Source organism: Gallus gallus, chromosome 19 (genome assembly GCF_016699485.2).
Source record: "Gallus gallus isolate bGalGal1 chromosome 19, bGalGal1.mat.broiler.GRCg7b, whole genome shotgun sequence".
NCBI lineage: Eukaryota > Metazoa > Chordata > Aves > Galliformes > Phasianidae > Gallus > Gallus gallus.
The window spans coordinates 5,336,330-5,354,868 of record NC_052550.1 but is presented as its reverse complement, the minus strand read 5'-3'; the positions used below and the strand labels follow the sequence as shown (position 1 = coordinate 5,354,868).

Genomic DNA, 18,539 nt, shown 5'->3' with positions numbered 1-18,539 from the left:
ATAGCACTGATCACATAACTCTTTTACAAGAAGGAACAGCTGAAGTGATGTACGTGGCACATTAACTACGCCAAGCTGAGAACTTTAAGCTAATACAGTACAGAAGTTTACTCAGTAAAATCCCATCACCAGTTGACAACATACACAGGAAGCAAATATAAAACCAAATGAGAATCAGATCAAATGTTGACTCTGTCCAAGAAGAAGGTAAGAATGTAGTGTGTTTTGAATGAGAAAAAGGAAGAAATCGGAACTGAAAAAGTAAGCATAATTTATGGAGAAAATGAAAAGGAAAAATATTTTGTATTTATCACCATAGCACTTAAAATATTTAAGAAAATGGCATATAATGGCAATATTGTAAATTAATTTTGGAAAAGGAGAGCCAAATACAGAAAATGCTGTCCCTGACACAGGGAAGTGATACTGGAAGTGACACTGACTCACTAAGCTGAAATGTTCTGTGCAATTATTGAAACTGTTCATCAGAAACACTGCAAGATGAGAGAAAAGACAGATGGTGCAATACGTATATGGTGCCAGTAATATGTGAAAATTAAAAGGATTTTATTGACTGATGTTTTTCCTGAAACTCACTGAAATGTACAAATTGGACATTCAGTAACTGATTTGTACATTCTCTATGTTACACTGATTCTTGCAGCCACTTTGAAGAGAGAACATTATTTTCACTTACAGGATGTTCACATCATCGCAGACACTAAAAGTGTTGATATTTCCTAGTCTAAAAGTGAAACCAAAAAAGAACTGGACATAATGGTACACTGCTCTGTGCCAATCCTATTGGCTCAACATGCACCAGTTTCACACATTAATTCTTAAGTACCTACTGTACAGTTAGTGAAACACCTGACCAAGCATATGTCTGAAGTCATGACTGCTTATTAAATAAAACCCCTTTTCCTAGATTTCTGAGTTATATCTAGAGATAAATGTATTTTGCTGAAATTGATTCTCTGCAGAATGTCCAGACGCTCATGTCATGCCAGTATCTCTTTGAAAACAGTGGGTCATACTTTTTAAAAAGGGCTCTAAATAATTTCACAAAATTAATTCCAGATGTTGATATCTAGAAAAACGTGTAGTTAAGTTTCAACAAGTTTCACCATCCTTGCGAAACAGAATGCCCTATTCTCTGTCCATAAGCTATCACCTGACAGGTAATATGATCCTCAATTAATAACCGTCTATTCATAAATTTAGAGCTACTTACTGATTTCAGCCCTGCTAGAAAGCTAGGTGAGCTGCCTGAGGGTTTCAAAGCTCCCGATTTCAGAACTTCCCCATTTGTTTTTGCAATCTGCAGTCATTATAAATGCTACACGAAGGCCACAGCAACTATAACACTCCATCCTATTGCTGTTGTGAACACCAGGCATCTTCTATCTAGAAGGAGATATTAAATACCGAATGCCACACTTAACCTGAGGAGTTTCTTTACAATTACCCAACCTTTTAGCTACAGTCCTGTATTTTTTTTTTTCTGGTACAATCCCAAGAGCAAAAGGTCATTAGATTCTGAAGAAAAGAGGTCTCCTTTATAAGCTCAATACAGTACTTTTATATTTTTGACTATGATATACAATGTATACCATAAATTAATTAAGACAAATACTTGTCACTTTATCTATGTAGGCACAAGTAAATCAATGACTTTACTGAAGTGGAGAAATCTTCAATGGTATCATGATTCTGGACTCCATTTCCTGAATAAGGGGCACTGAAAAAAAACGAGATAGGGTTTAATTTCACTAACAGAGATCATCAACAGCTCTGCATGCTCAGTTCCAACAGATACTATTGTGTTCAAATTACTCCCCAGCTTGCGCGTGCCAAATCATCAGTAACCACCAACAGTCCCATAACTGAAGCACAGTCATTCTGAGAAACTTGTGATTTTTTTAATGTAATCTGTCTGCTCCTTTGAAGACAAAAGATATCTTACATTTTTTCTGGTATGTTTTCTTTGAAATAAAGCTTGTGGAACTAAAATCTGACATTTTTAACATACTTCTCTGAGTTTTGTAATGAAAGCTATCTCTGATCTGAGCAATCTCCAGGTATCAGTTCCAAAGTCTAATTTTCCATCTCAAAGGAACGTATTTAACAAGGCTCCAGTCCTTAAGTGAAATATTAGAGGTAATAATTTAATATACAGATACATTTTACTGTTGGCTTCCTAGACTGTTGAACACAACTTCAGCATTTACACAAATCTGCTCCTCTCCTGTAGAGGCATTTGAAATGAAGATTTACTATTAACAACTTTTTTTTTTTTTAGCAATTATGCAAGGCCTCCAAAGTTTGTACAATCAATTGCAAAACTCCTTTTACAGCTTAGTGAAATGTCCCTCCTTAGAGCAGGAAAACTGAACACATACACACATAACACAGAGATGCAAAACTTTTTATCATTGAACAATGCAACGAAGAATAAAAATGATGGGCTGCAGAAAGGTCTGCCTCCAGCATTCCAAAGAAGTTAATATGTTACCTGTGTAATAGACTAGCTCATCCCAGCCAGGTTTATGCCACGCAGCATTCCTTATATCTTCTCTGGTCTGGAGATCTTTGTAAGCTAGCAAGAGACAACAGCGAGCACAAAGCTTATAAGTAACTCCTTTTCCTTCTATGTATGTACAGCTCCCTTAAAAGTATTCTAGTGTGTTATTAGGAGACTACAAAATAAGATATTCTCCACAAAAAGGAACAATCTCAAACCAATGCAAATAGAAGGAAGTGGGGAAGAGAGCGAAATGTATTCTGCAAATGCTACACTATGTAAGTACTGCATGGTTGGAGTGTTTTGGGTGGTGGTGGGTAAACAGACATCAGCAAAGCATTCACCCCTGACTGTGAGCATTTCTGTAAAAAAAAAAAAAAAAAAAAAAAAAAAGGCCAAAAAACTAACCTATGAACTGATGGTAGTTTTTAAACACAATAAAGGCTGTCAGGGGCAGCATGAGGAAGCCTAAATGTGGTGGGGAGAAATGTCTTAAAATAGATAAGGGAGGTAATGCAACAGAGTTCTACATGGGTGGCGGGGATCACATTTCTAAAGCTGGAATACAATATTCTGAATCGTCAAGATCTGAAGTTAATACTGCATGTTGTCTAAAATAAACATTAAACAATGAATTTCTTCAAGGTAAAATAATCCTAGAGTAGAAGGAACCTAAGCATCAGTAGAAACTAACAGGTGGAGTAAGCCACAGCATCGTACTGCTGTAATGTAAATCACTGCTTGACTTCCCTTCTTCTAAGTGTGGTATACGTGATGCTTGAAACTAAGCTGTAAAAATCTGACCTCAGCATGAATGGGGATTGAAAAAAAGAGATGGCAGGATTTGAATTGTCGCATTTATACTACTGAAAGCAAACAAATAGATAAGAAAAGTCCTTAAACTTGACAGAAACATGACAAAGCATAAAATGTTCAGTTCTGCTTGTTTCTTTCAAAAATAAAGTTGTCTACGCAAAAAATACAGAAAATCAATATAGCTGATGTAGATGAAAAAACTCGTTAAGACATTCCTCTGACTTCTGTAACAACCTTGTCCCCTGGGCAAAGTCAACAGTCTGTTAGGGGCTGACTGAGTGAGAAAAAAAACAGCTAACATAAAGAAGTTTACCCCAAAGGTGATGAACCATATACAGCTGTCCAATTTGTGAGAAAAATCCTCCAACTGCTTCATTACTGTCTTGTCGGAAACGAATTGCACGGGCCCTACAGGAGAGAGAAGGAGTCTTTAAGAACAACAGACTTGGCAGCAAATGAATGATAATAAAAAAGAAAGCAGATCTGAACAGAATCCGAAATGTTAAACAGCATTTACTGTACACTTTATCAATTAAAAATGAGGAAAAAAACCCCAAACCCATTGATTTCTAGTACTAAGTAGTTAAAAGATACCTACATCTTGTTAGAATGTGTTAAAATTTGAGGCCTACGGTTTCATCAGGCTGTGCATTAATCACTGTCTTTAAGATTAGATGCATTATAATCATAACTGCTTGAACAGTATACAGCTCTCAAACTAAAACCTTGGGCTTCTCTCATCTCGCCTTTGTCACACTCATTTACCACAGATCTTCTGGTTGCAGAATATAGTTTTTTTTTCCTCACACGGATCTCTGTTTTGTGACAGTTCATGATTTGTTGTGTGAGAAAGATCAGTATATTTTAAAATTATAGATCTATTTCACCTTCTAGAACAGACTGGCTACTATTGTAGATATGCCTATTGTGTAAAAATTTGAAATTCAATTTAATGGAAAATTACTGTAATAAAAGAAATCATACCAATCACAATGGCTTAACTAAAAATCCAAGTCCTCGCCTTTGCCAAAATAATTGAAAATACTCCAAGTTAGTTAACTATCAACCACAAGAACTGCACGAACTTACTGAGTGTGAACTGGAAGAAACTTATATTAGCGTTGAACAAGTCAAAATTAGAAGCATACACTCAAGAGGACACTGTCTCAAATGTTTTTAACCTATATACTAGAATACAAACGTGCAGCTCAACAAGTTTTCAAGAAGCAACTTGACTTTTAAAGATTAAGAGAGTCAAGGCTTAGAAAACCTGAAAGAAAAATAAGTCAACTTCTACTGGTGCTGAAGTTGTGGAAGAAGAACACACTCTTGAAGAGTTAACAGCATCCTTCAATGAGCAGTGCTTTCTACTCAAAATAAATTATTTCTGCTGTATGATATCAAACTAAAAGGGTTATATAAAAGAAAACCAAACCACTCAGCCCACAGTGTTGTTTGCACACAGAATTCCTTTTCCTTTCCTCAAAGGATACACTGAGGGTCAAAGAACTATTTTACAAGATGCTTGAGAACAGAAGCAGACCATTAACTGGGTGCCTGAAATGCTTCAGTACCATTCTGTCACTTCCACTTCATATCTTTTAAACACACATCTCTCAAAGAGAAAAACAGAAGTGCTAAGGTAGTACTTACCAGTAATTTCCCCACTCAATCATAGTTCCAGGCTACAAGAACAAAACAGACCGTTAAGACTGTAGCTTAAGAAAAACTGCAGTATTTTGACTGTATTCACATTTTTTATTTTTGACAGTATTCACATTTACATATGGAAAACACTAATAATAAAACCACTTCCTTCAAGTGATAAGCATATTATAATCATCTATAATTACTCAATTTACTTACTATACTAGTTCTTAGTCATTTTCCAGGAGTCTCCCTCAAATTAAAACACAGGATTTCCAGCCCTTCACAGGAGACATTAATATCTTGTTGGAGCCTGCCTTCATTTTGGACCCCACACTTTGAGAGCAACAATGACTCAGCCATCAGCTTTGATAAGAACCAGGTTTTTAAGACGATGTCTGTTTTCCATCCACGTTGTACAAACACTCTTTGAACATTTCATGACATCATATAGCTTAAAAAATACAAAAAACTGAAACTTACTCTAAGTTGATAGGATCTCAGTTCATAAATATTCGGCCCCTCTCTGGGAACAGGTTCATTCCAGAAGCTGAATTCCAACAGTAATTGGTTCTTGCGAGACAGAAGCATGTTACCTCTTTCTTTGCGAAACTCTGTGAACTCCTTAAAAACAATGTGGTCATTGTCAAACTGTATATTATGTTTCAACAACAACAACAACAAAAAAAACAGAGTACATCCCCTACAGTGGTTTAGATTTTTCACTACTACACTGAGGTTTTGGACACTGAAATTCTTTAAATTGCAAAGGCATCCAGATTCCCTTGGCATCTTTGAAAACTTCAGCTGGCGCTTTTATAGAGCATCTGAGAATCTCTAACGTTAAGACTCAGTATTTCTGAATCTGAATCTCTTCCAATCTGTTTCTAAGCTTGCACAGAAAGTGATACGTAAAAGCAGGTGTCCAAACGTACACTGTTTTGATCTATTCCACGTTATTTTCTTTAACCATCTGTAGCAAAATCCAAAAGTTTTACCTTATTTTGACGGAGTTTACTCATGACCTCATTGAGAGCTGGATAGCCTCCCTCATACCTCCACAGATGAACTGAAACAGAAATAGGAAGTATTTTCATGGATGTTGTGTGCAAACTGCAAAACTTATGGAATATCACAGTACGAAATGCTTTTCATACAGCAGAATTACACAGTAATACAAGTCATGTAACAGGTTTTAACAAGATTTTCATTAAAGAAAGCACTACGCATTTGAACACTTGAACAGAATCATCTGCTTTTTGGAAAGTGCTCTTTCAAAAATTTTACAGTTTAATCTGAGGATAAGAGGAAGATTTCTAAGAGGAGGTTTTGTTGCCATGCTAGTGAAGTGTGATGACTTTACATGACTGTAATTTAAAATGAGATTCAATTGAAGAGGCCGACTTAATTCATAAAGATGTTTTAAAACTATTTCATCTAAGAGCAGGGGAGTAGTAGACTTTAGTTTAGCAAGTTACGCAAGCAAAAAGAGCATAAGAAACTTTCAGCAGGACACACAAAAAAATGATGCAAATGTTATTTTTGTAATAAAGGTTTAATTAAAAAAAGCATACCAGAATTGATCTAAATGTGCTACAACTGTTACATTTTTGCTAGGATTTTCCCCATAAAAACATAAAAATTTCAGAATAGGTATTTGCATTTGACAGACTTTTCAAAGTATTCTCTCTTTAATAAGGCATACTAAATGGCTCTAATAAATCCTAACTAGATTTATTTACAAGCACTTAATAAAGCAAGGCAATAATATTTCAACTCAGTCAGAAAAGCAATTTGCTCTCCTACACAGAAGTCCTGAGCCTTTTTCAGGAGTGCAAACTCGAGACTAATGAATAAAGCACTTCACTGCAACAGCAGATTCATCCAGTATGCCTGCTTCTATTGCCTAATCCCCAGGGCAAATTTGATATATCCAGACAGTATTAACACAGCCTGAGCACAAGTACTGAACAAGAAAAAAACCCATAATCTGCTTTATTATACTGCCAGAACTGTTGCAATAACATTTTCAAGCCAAGCTATGGATGCAATTACAGATATAGTCTGTGTTAATACATTACAAAAACAATGAATGAGATTTGACTAAGCATTCTCATTTCAATTATTGCCCGCTTTCCCTTCAACTTTAAGAATTCTTTCTCAGATACTGTTTGGTTTATCTACAGTTATTTCCTCACATTTGTGCAGTGTCAATATTCCAATAAGCTGTGAATGCAGGAAAAATTACTGGGTATATTGAAACACTGAAACACAGAACAGCTTGGATTGGAAGATCATCTAGTTCCAACCACCCTGCTGTGCACAGGGCTTCTTGGATAACAAAGCAGTGACACTGACACTAGCACAGCTCTGATCACAGAGCTTCTACCACAAAACAAGCATTGGCACACCACTCTGTATGTGTGGTTTCCCATTCTTTCCTTTTCCCCAGAGCCCAGGAAATTGTTCAGGTTTTCTTTCTGCACAAGTCTCTTTGCAGTTACCTCTGTAGCAGCTCTTCAGTGCTTTCTAGTTCAATGTATTTTCAATCTGCACTGTTAGGTGGTATCCTTATAAGAACATGAACAGAAAACCCCCAGTAAAGATTTAGATTATTGTGAGTTTACAATGCAATCCTTTTTTCAGATGGCATGTATGATTTGCATTTCATTATCATATAGCAGTTGCAGAATGAAAGTCTGAGTAAAGCTTTTTATTTTTTTATTTTTTGGCTTATAAGCCAACACAACTCTGTCTGTGTAAGCCTTTGCCTTTGGCTTAAGTATTCAGGAACACAATCTGTGCCTGCAAAACATTACAGGAGCAAATTTGACCAGGGTTTCTCCAATTGTTAATTTACCACCTGGAAAACAGGAAAGTATTAACGAGAGGACAAACTTTAGGAATTAAAAGCTTCACTGTGAAACTCAACGAGACAAAAAGCAAGCACTGCAAATGTTAATATGACTACCAATAACCGATGCACACACATCCTCACTGTATACATTGCTAAAGGTTTACTATCAACAGAGATGATTTAAAGAGAAGAAACCTGCCAAGCACACGTTTCACTTGTATGGTTTTACATTCTGTTGTACTTCTATCTCCTACCAGCCTGATCTTGCTCTCCGTACCACGTGTTCCAAGTCCCCACCAGTGCACATGGGTAGTGTTTTTCTTCATGAATCTTTGGCAGCACCTCTTGACTTGAAAACAAGGAATACAGACACTATGTTGCATTTCCTTCAGGGAGGCTACAGTTGATATGTATAACAAATCACCACACGTTTATCATTATGGCACGAAAATTCACAAGCTCTATGTTTCAGAAGAGAAAGCTGAAATACAAGAATCTGCTATGCAAGAGGAAAGATAGCTACATAAAAATAAGGTGAGTGCTACTATTTCTTACACTGTATGACAAATGCACACCATGGTAGAACACTCTGGATGCAATGAATTATGTGATACCACCTGGGTTATCCAACACACTAGGAAAATAAACATCAGGATGTCTCACTTACAGAAAGCACAGCCTAGCTACACGGGTGATTTGCTTTAGGAAAATGTTTTCTTTATCAACACAATACACAGCAGTAGAACAGGACAGCCTTTCTTCTCTACCAATGACAATATTATTAACTCTTACTGAGCTGAATGAATAAAAACAAGCATTTTGATTGAGCAAATGAAGACCGTGCTCAATACTATGCTGCCTTACTGCTTTCTCCATGGCTTCAGAAAGCAGAACTAGTTTGAGGCAACTTATCATTGAAGCACATGGTGAAACTGCCTTGAAAACGTCTAACACCAACTTTCTGTTTGACTATTTCCAGTAATGGTAGTGCTTTTTCAAACTTTAAAAGGTGACTTACATTAACATCAGGAAATTAAATTTTCCTGATAGCTAACTTGGTTAAGTCAGCTTTAATTGCACTGTATAGTGATGAACGTCTATTGGGCTGGTTGAACTTTGTCTTTTAATATTTTCCCCTGAATAATTACTACTCTTACTCTGCAGCAAACAGGCAGTACTTCTGCAAGGCATCAAATAATAGGAAGTAGGCTGGTCTTGTCCTGACAGTCAGAATATGCAAGTGTTCCTCTTGGCTCTACCACTGACTTTCTTGATGACTCACAGCAAACTTCATTACCAATTTATACTTCAGTATTTCTCATTACAGTGGAAATTATACAATAGGAGACTTTCCAATGGTGTTTTCAGTCACTATCAGTTTGGTTTTGCAAAGTGTAATGAGATCCCAGAGAGGCAGCTTTAAGCAGGAACATTAAATTATTACCACAGTAATCATTAAAGATATTTTTCCAAATTATACTAAAAAAAGACACGGTATGTTGTCATTCGTAAACTTGAAAAACATCATCTTCCTTTTAAAAATAACTTACTACTTCTTCAGAAGGGAATCCTTAACCACAATGATTCATGAAGTGTTCTCCCAGTTGCCTTTGTTACCTTCTTTATGGACACATGATGACTAATCCTTATAAGGAATTTACTGTTCATGCTTAATTTAGGGGGAGGAAGGAGGGAAGTTCAGAAGTGCTTCCATTTCTTAATTACTCCCTTCTCAAGATTTCTCCTTCCCTGGAATACTTCAACTATCCTTAGCTTGAAAAGAATAAATCTAACCCCACATACTTCATCTGGCTGCTATCAGCAGTTTCCTTCTTTGTTATCATTTCTTTCCTTGAAAATAAAAGCCTCTGCTTTCACGCTACATCCAGGTAGCTCATGAGATACTGCAGAGAAATGGTTCTCTGCCTCGTATAATTGGATGTGTTTATATTAAGCTTTTAAACAGAAAGATGGCTGAATGCTAGTCATGCCTCTCTGTATATGCATTTTTTAAACAAAAAGGTTAAAAATACCTTATGTTATAAAGTTCTTCTAGTGGATTTGTCCAATTGTATAATAAGGAAAATAGGTTTGGGTTATCTAGACTCATTTCAAAGCTTAACGCGGCTAAGTTAGACAATGTTGGACAAAGAACTCCTAATGGAGTTGAAGACATAAATGAGGAGGTGTGAACTTCCTCACTCTCCAGCCCAACTCGTGTCCCAGTCAATACACCACAGTTAAAAAACTGGCACCACTGTACTGAGAATGTTTTATTTCACTGACAACATGATCAAGGACAGTGCTGTTTCCAAACATGGGAGTTTTACTACACCTCCAAATTATACACTCATTTCCTTCAAAATGCAACTGTTCTGGCTCCAATGGAGTCATCATGTATGCAGGACAGGGCTAATACTTATGCAATTTGGTTCTTAAATTAGTAAATTTTAAATGCTACCCTTCATGCATTTTAGAAAGCTGTGACTTTTTGGAAAACTGATAAGAGCACTGCTCTCTCTGGAGGTTATCAGCCCAACACACAGATCCTATCCAAAGACTTGTGTAGCTCTTTACTACTGAGCTACACTACTACTGAGCAGATCTCAGTAGTGTAACTTTGTAAAAGGAAGACAGAGATGAACTGAGGAAAAACCAAACCCTGCATTTTCAAAATCTCCTCCAAACCATACTTTAACACTGGCATGCAGCTTTACTTACCAGTGATCTCTCCCTTTCCTTTCTGTATGAAGACAATAACCCCCTCCAACAAGATCCTCCATGGCAGTTGGAGTGGGGGGGGCATACTAGCATACAAGGATCTAATTGCAATTGGAGAGCTAAGGATGGGAAGGGAGCTATTCCAACAAACTTCACCTGTGTTTGCACAAAAGGCATCACCCTAAACTGCAGTTAGGAAATGACACTTCCAAAAGGGAAAGTAAGGGGTGATCTGAGTCAAGTATCTTTTGCCATCTTTCTCCAAGAATAACAACATCTATTTACCATCATACCCTGAAAGCAAAAGCAGAATCTCTCCACCTCCCCACTAACATTTATTGCATTTGCCCATTTTTAGAATGCTTGTGGTCAAATCAACATGTCTAAAATGTGAAAACACAACACGCACACTTACCAAAGCTTGTTGTAGGCCTCTAGGCATTCTGGTTTTACATTGTGAACTGAAACAACAACATCAGATGAGAAATGCAGGAATGGAACAAAGAAACGGTAACGTTAAACATAAGAATATCACTCACTCTGTAGTTTATACAGACTGCTGGTCTCTCTTTTGGCTAGAAGGTTGGAGTGAGCATCTTTCCTTGGATCGACTTTGCGAACAAATAGCGATTTTAACCAACTGTCTTCACGAGGTCTGCTAGCTGAAGATACCATCCCCCTACACATCAACAAGTACATTACACTGTCACTGAGCACGTCTTGAAAATGCCCATAATGCAGGGAAGACGGGCACAATCAAGTATAACACAAACAAAATGCAAACAGTTACATCCAGCTCTGTTCTTCAATCTTTCCACTGAGCCACCTGGCAGCAAGGTAAAGGCAGCTCTTTTCACACAGCGATTTACCTCCTCACAAACCATTTTATGTGATACAGAGCTGAACACTTAACCATGTACTCTCTACTCTCATTCTCTGTAAGCAATGCAAGAAATGGGCAGGTGGCTGCTTCCGTTGTCTTTTTATATTCTTTTTAATTAAGCATATTTGCCCAGGAAGGTCTGTCTTGATGTATACAGACAGGAGTGAAAAAGAGCAAGAAGTGGCATAAGGAAAGATTTGTACAGTGTAAATAGGAAAGTAAGTGCCATATGTTTCTATGTTTGCTTAAATACAGTTCTGGAAAGGAAAAGTTAAATGACACATCTATTGTAATTAACTGAATCTTTATGCCCCCAAGCTTGAATGCTTCTTCTTCTTACTCAAAATAAGCACTTCCTTCAGTTCACCCCTTTTTGATACAGAGTTTCTGCTGAAATACTAAACTATTTATTTGAAATACTAAGAAAGGGGCAGCACAGATGGAAATTTAAACCATTTTCTATCTCAGGAGTCAGCTTTATACCCTGCACCACTGACTATGAGATCCAGATGACAGGTTTCGATCTTCAGATACAAAGCTCTCTTCCAGTATCAAAACTTTCTGACAATTCCTCAAAGAAAAAAAAATAGGAGAAGAAAATATCAACTTCTTTTGGTGGAAAAAAATCTCAAAGAACACAATTGTCTGTATTGCACAAAAGGAATTCACACCAGCAGCACTCCTCAGCAATCAACATTTGAGAACCTAACAAACTGGGATACCCTGTGGAAGCAGAATGGAAGAACTGAGAAGTATTTCAGAGCACAGAAATAGTAAGAACCAAAACAACCACAGCCAAGACAGTCTTCAATGCTAAGAAGTAATTGGTAAGTATTTTGTTTTATTTATTGAAAACAGTGCTTTATTTGACCCTAGACAATCATACAAACACATTCCTGTGCAGTCACTCCTGCATTCATGAAGACAATAACCCCCACCAACAAGATCCTACATGGCAGTTGGAGTGGGGGAGCATACTAGCATACAAGGATCTAATTGCAATTGTAGAGCTAAGGATGGGAAGGGAGCTATGCCAACAAAGGGGCATTCCATGGTACAGCTGTTGCCAGAGGAGGGTGGTGCAGGAGCAGAGGTTTCTCTGATCTCAGCTGAGGGAGAAGAGAGGCACAGGTGACAGCACAGCTGTGTTTTACACCTGCACCAGGTGCCACAGGAACGTACCATGCCTCAGCTGAGGTCACACTGGAGAGCCCACCCAATAAAGGCACACTCTTTTACAGCTCCTGTACAGTAAACACCATTACCCACTGGACACAAAACCGCCTCCGACCTCCAGGAGGCAGGACTCCATTTCAGCCCTGCAGTGCTTGTTCTTTCATCTACAGGGAGATATGTACACTACTGACATATTCTCCCTTAATTACTAAATGCAATTAGCAAACTAATATTCTGAGCACTCTTCTGCAAGGAATGAAACAAATACCTTAGGTGTTTATGCAATCTTTTGCTCAGGAATTGTGAAGTTCCTTATCAACAATGACTAATAAATCACAACTAGCCATCTAAATGTTCACTTTACTTACAATAAAGAATGGTAACAGCTGAAGTTGATTAAAACAGACACTCACTGTGTCTCACCTGAGATGCTACAGCCTTCATTTGCACCACCACATCCCCTGAGATACTCTACTGGTGTCCATCTGGACACCCACAAACCAAGATGCTCTGAGCTGACTGCCAGCTCACCTGCTTGGGCCACCTGTGCCTCAAGAAGAGCCAGGGACTTAAATGACAGACTTGTTGTAAGCATCAAAACGAATCCACCACCCAAAAGATCCACTTGTAAATAACATTATGCTCCACAGCATGATCAAATCAGTTCCAAGGAAAACATTGGATCCATATTACCTGAACACCGCTAATGAAATTACAAGTAAGTGCACAGAACGAACATGTACACACTATAGGGAATTACCATCACACTTCATAACTTTTTATTTTCTGGGAATAATGCTTATTAAAGAGTTTTCATGCAACCTTTTAAGGCACTGCTTAACTTTGCTAGCAAATGCTTATCCTACAAATGTTATCTAAAGGCTCAGATTTCGTGCTAGAAAGATTGGGCTGCGAGCACAAGAGGAGAACAATGAATGGCTTGGCCATATTAATTTAAGAGTGCTGCTGAGGACATTTCCATCTCCCTTAACTTCTGCGTTAGCATACAGTATAAACTGGGTAGAGCGGGAGGTATCAGGTCAAATATTTAGATTCTGTAGTAACCAAAGTCTGCCTGGAAGAGAAAGAAAAACAACTTGTCTGTAACGGGCACTTTTTAACCCATGCACATCAAAGTCACTGTGTGCACCTGCTTCAGAAAGCTGCTGGCAGCGTTGATCCCGCGGGCACTGCTGCCCTTTCTAACCCTAAGGCAGCACCTTCCTCTGCCTCAAAAGGAGGGAGGGAAAAGGGCGCAGATCCTTCCCACCCGGGGTGCTCCATCTCCAGCACACGTGTCAGCTTCCTACGCCCATTCCCGACCCCCCGAGGGGCATGCATGTGTCTGACCCCTCACACCGGGCGTGCAAACGTGCCCCAGCGCTCACCGATGTGGCCGTGCGCTGCGCCTGCAGCAGGAAGGCGGGGCGGCGCCACAGCCCGGGCGCTGGGAGCGGTGAGGGCGGGCAGACGCGGTGCGGGACAGCAGCCGGGCCGGGGACGCGCCGCCGCCGCGAAGGCCCGACGCCGCGCTGGCCGCGATCCCGACGCGTGGGGGGTGGGCGCCCGCCATCCCCACCCCTGGGCGGACTCGGGGGAGGGGGCTGGCCTCGGTGCCCGTGACCTTGAGGGACGCCCCAGCGGCCGCACTCCCCGCCCCACAGAAAGCGGCGGGCCCGGCTCCGGCCCTTCAGCCGCGGCGCGAGCGGGGCGCCATTTCCAGGCGGGAGAGGGGAGACTGCGTGTGTGGGGGGAAGGGGTCCGCGCGGGCGGCGGCTGCTCCCTCTCCCGCCTCCCTCGGCCGCCCTCTCCCGCCCGCCTCGACCCCCCAAGGCTCACCTGACGGCCAGGCTGCCGCCGGGCGGGAGACGCGGCACGGCGCCCGCTCCCGCCGGGCTCCACCGCAGCAGCACTCGCGCCGCCATCTTGCTCCGGCCGCCTCCCTCCTGGGCCGGTGCTGGGGGAGGGGGGCGAGCGCTGTAGCGCCGCCGCCGGCCGAGGGGGGCGCAAACGGCTCCGGGGTGCGGGGGGTCCTCCAGCCACGCCCCGCTGGCAGCCGCAGTGCGCATGCGCGGAAGGCCCAGCCCGGACCCCACCTCCCCCTGTGGGTTTGGGGGTGCCCCGAAACGCCGGGTGGGGCTGAACGGTTTGGGGATGGAGCTGCACGTTGTACGTTCACCTGAGTACGAGTCAGAGCGCAGATCTCCTTCCACTTAGACGTGGGCCTTAATCAGCCAGCTACAATTAGATTTACATCAACCACTTCAACAAACAGATCAACAGCAGAGACCTACAGCCCCAGATTAAAGATACCTCCCCAAAGTCAGAGACCTGATAATCAGCTTCTATCTCCTGCTGGGAATTCAAGAGATCCATCTCTCACACCTCAGTACTCTTTGGCCAGGCTACAAGAACAGCTATGCTAAGCCACCCAAGCACTTCATTCTCACTTTACTGCCACAATAAAGGCAAGCGGTTGAATTTTGTCGGATCTCAGAGGTTAACACAGTGGTGACAGGAGCACCGTGCAGAGGAAATGAGGACACATGTAGGCAGCTCGTTTTCAAGTTTCTACACTTCTTTTCAAAAGGTTTAATAGCATTTGAAGTCTACAGATCACAAAAGATCGCCTGAAATACAGAATTAAAACATAACGACCCTCCTACCACACGTGGTTGTATTCTCATCTCTGGGATAGAAGAGTCATTCCAAGTGAGCAGCTGGCTTTGGAAAAAGCCAAGACTTTGGGCAGAACTACATGCAACAAAAGAAAGCGTTAACATTTAACTCACATTTTTCCCTATTTTCACTTGAGGCACCAAGTTTTTCCATCTGGAACGTCTGTTCTTAGAAGCAACTGTGCTTGCTACTTATTTTGACTACAGATTTCACCAAAACACTTTAACATATAATTTCAGGACCCCCAAACATCCCTGACAGAGATGAGCTGGAAAGCCCCGTTTAATTATTTTCTCCATTATTTGTCTGTTGAACGAACTTTAAGTTCCTGGAGTTTTTCACTTAGGTAGGTGGTATCTGCCTCTGTCAGGTTTTCTGAATCTGATAGGTTTTCAAGAAACCTGGTTCCTGCACAGGGCTTTCCTGTGATCGGATCTATGACATTTCCAACCTTGAAAACAATTTCAGCCAGTTCGTGTTTCACGTGTTTGCTCCTCCGCTCAGGCAAAGCTTTGAGAAGAACAATGTCTCCAACAACACACTGCTGCAATGGATCATGGGCAAAATAGGTTTTCCTCTTGTTAAAGAACTGTGGAAGGAAGAAAGGAAACCTTGGCATTAGGATTCCAAACAAAGCAAGCTTTCACACCACCTATTTGTTCTGAAGTTTTCTCCACATAAATGGAGAAAATACTAATTGCTCCCTGTTGGAAAAGCATTCACAAGTAAAAATGCTCTTATGGCACACCAACATATAGATTCAAATACTAAGCATGCTTACAATTACATATGCAGAAGAACACCTACAGAATCTATTGGAAAACTGACTAATTAAACACAGTGTGAGCCAACAAAGCTTACCTTTCCAACTCAGAAGTGCATTAACAAAGCACTTCAAAGAAACATTTAGCAGGCAACCTGTATAGGAAGCATCCTGACAAAACACACTGCTTGTCACCCTTTGTACTCATCCTCACAGCCAAATCATTACATAACTCCCTCAGGGAATTGGCAGCACGAAGAGTTATCAACAATTCTAGGGGTCAAATTAATAAGACATTCTTCTGCACAGTACAAAAGTTATCTGGCAAGATAAGATAACCAGCTTTTACCTTCAGTAAGTAAGGATCTAGTACAAGCCTTGTCACTCTCACTTTGGCAGTTTTCTGCATTTTGGTTCCTATGACTTTCCCTACTATCCATTTTGCATGGACAGCTCCACGTGGTACAGACATTGTTTAGTTATGGTCATCCAGTGCCTGGCAACAAGCAAGCAGACATGTTATTTTAGCACAAAAATAACCAGTTTCTGATCAATGGGAAAATTATTATTTTAGTTCTAGACTAACAGCTTAATTAGGCTTAGTGGGAAAAACAGGGTAGATACAAGCAGTTCAAAACACTTTGTGGTACTCCCTCAGTCTTGTATTATATCATAAGAGAAGAACATGCCCACATTTATAGGGAGTTACTTCAGGAGGGCAGGAATGCTGGAAGTAACTTTTAGGATGAGACCTTATCCCATAGCGTCCAAAAGCTCCTTTGAACAACTCTATTTCATACATGAGAGAGGAATGTGTACCCATTGAAATCAGTATGCCTTTACTTCATGCTCCAGCAGCTCCTTTTGCTGGAATAGTTCAAGTGTATTCTGATCACAGCTAACCCAAACACAGGAGCCTGTAACTGCTGCTCACAAAGTCACTTACTTGTATATAGCATGTTATTATCAGCCAAGCTAATGGAACCTAAAGTAATAAACTTCTCAAAGCATGAGATGTGCTGCAGGTGCTGCCTCACATAATCAACTGCTGAATCCATTTCTGCAAGCCACTGCACTTCCCATCCCTATTAGTCCTGTTTAAATAGGGTGTGCTTTCTGTATCACCCTTCTGAGTCACAGGCAAAGCTGATGGTGAACATTATGATGCTCAAATCTATATCAGAATTGCTGAATACTCATCTCCTTTTTCCACCTCAGCTGCCATGCACTGTTAAGCACTACCAACACCTACTGAATTTTCCTTTTTAACACTACACCATGCTCGCTCAGATATTGCGAGCCATTAAAAACAGAGTTTGAGAATAAAGGAGCACATACACAGGATGAAACGCCTCACGCAGCACAGCATGGGGCTGCCTTTACCATCCTCCACTCAGCTGGACGGCCCAGAGGCCTGGAGAAGGGAGTGTGAGGAGTCCTCCACCCGCACAACAGGGCTCACTACCAGCACGCAGCCACTGGGAGGGGAGAGATAAGCGTGCAGAAAACAAGCAGCTCTCACACACACAGGAGGGCTGCCAGGAGAACGGGAGGCAGCGGCCCAGAAGAGAGAGAGAAGGAAGTGGACGCTGAGACAGCCCCAGGGCGCCTCAGCCCTCCACAGGCCTGACCGCCGGGCCCAGCCCCCGGTTCCCTCCTCACCGGTTAGGCGGGAACGCCCCGTGCCCCCCAGCCAGTGCCACGCGAGCTCCCCACACCGCCTTCCCTTCCCGGCCCGCTCACAGCCCTCGCAATGCCCCCCCCCCCGTCCCGCTCACTACCAGGGCCACCGCTGCGCCGCCTCACCGGCCTTAAGGGAGCGGAGCCGGAAGGGGCGGGGCCACAGCCGGAAGAGCCGCGCGGCAGGGGGCGGGGCGTCCCGGGGAGGAGTTAAAGGCGCAGGCAGCCCTCCTCGGGGGGGTGGACGTACCGCCTTTGTGGGCGGCTTGTTCTCGTTCATCATTGCTCTTTTGGACAACAAATTTTTTCTGTTACCTCACCTCTGGTACAATGTGAGGCCATCCTCTCTTGTCGTATTGCTGTTACCTGGGAGCAGAGGCTGACCCCGCAATCTCCTTTCGGGGAGTTGTAGAGAGCGATGATGTCTCCCCTGAGCCCCCTCTTCTCCTTACTGAACCATCCCAGATCCCTCAGCATCGCCTCACAGGACTGTGCTCCAAACCCTGCACGGCTCCGCTGCCCTTCCCTGGACACACTCCATATCTCAAAGTTGGTGATTTTCCATGTCAGCCTGGAATGAATGAATGAACCACCTGAACTGAGACCTGGATGGTGTTATTGGTTACGCCATTGTTTTGGAAATTCAGCTTAAATCTGTAAAATCCATGGTTAATAAACACCCGTTTTACAAACGTAACACTGGAGAAAGCTTTGGCTGTACCCTTAGTTTGAGGCAATGTGCTCTTGGCAGCTCCTTTGCCTACATGCAAGCTATCTTTCTTTTTTCCCCCAT

At 41.4% G+C, this 18,539-nt stretch overlaps 2 protein-coding genes and 1 long non-coding RNA gene across 7 annotated transcripts; 1 reads left to right on the top strand and 2 right to left on the bottom strand.

The window, feature by feature from the left end:
- Nucleotides 1–546: 546 nt before the first annotated feature.
- Nucleotides 547–14,580, bottom strand: NIPSNAP2 (nipsnap homolog 2). Of its 2 annotated transcripts, none has more exons than XM_046902357.1 (10): nt 14,013–14,580; nt 11,105–11,244; nt 10,981–11,026; nt 8,099–8,193; nt 5,986–6,056; nt 5,471–5,611; nt 4,994–5,025; nt 3,654–3,748; nt 2,516–2,599; nt 547–1,741 (listed from the first exon to the last, which is right to left on the bottom strand). In XM_046902357.1, exons 1-10 carry the CDS (start codon nt 14,195–14,197, stop codon nt 1,677–1,679), a joined length of 954 nt encoding a protein of 317 aa, XP_046758313.1. In that variant the 5' UTR covers nt 14,198–14,580; the 3' UTR covers nt 547–1,676. The 2 variants fall into 2 exon arrangements, with proteins under 2 accessions (XP_046758313.1, NP_001025884.2); NM_001030713.2 differs by having other exon boundaries at nt 14,464–14,580.
- On the top strand, nt 2,597–13,449 carry LOC121107264. Its single transcript, XR_005840998.2, has 3 exons — nt 2,597–2,802; nt 3,661–8,378; nt 11,917–13,449. It is a non-coding gene; the product is annotated as an uncharacterized LOC121107264 (long non-coding RNA).
- Nucleotides 14,581–15,184: 604 nt separating the features above from the next.
- Nucleotides 15,185–17,908, bottom strand: MRPS17 (mitochondrial ribosomal protein S17). Of its 4 annotated transcripts, none has more exons than XM_040650069.2 (4): nt 17,848–17,885; nt 17,405–17,601; nt 16,416–16,562; nt 15,185–15,892 (listed from the first exon to the last, which is right to left on the bottom strand). In XM_040650069.2, the coding sequence occupies exons 3-4, from the start codon at nt 16,536–16,538 to the stop codon at nt 15,602–15,604; spliced, it is 414 nt and encodes a 137-aa protein (XP_040506003.1). In that variant the 5' UTR covers nt 16,539–16,562; nt 17,405–17,601; nt 17,848–17,885; the 3' UTR covers nt 15,185–15,601. The 4 variants fall into 4 exon arrangements, with proteins under 4 accessions (XP_040506003.1, XP_040506002.1, XP_040506004.1 ...); XM_040650068.2 differs by having other exon boundaries at nt 17,405–17,544; XM_040650070.2 differs by lacking the exon at nt 17,405–17,601 and having other exon boundaries at nt 17,873–17,908.
- Nucleotides 17,909–18,539: the final 631 nt, after the last annotated feature.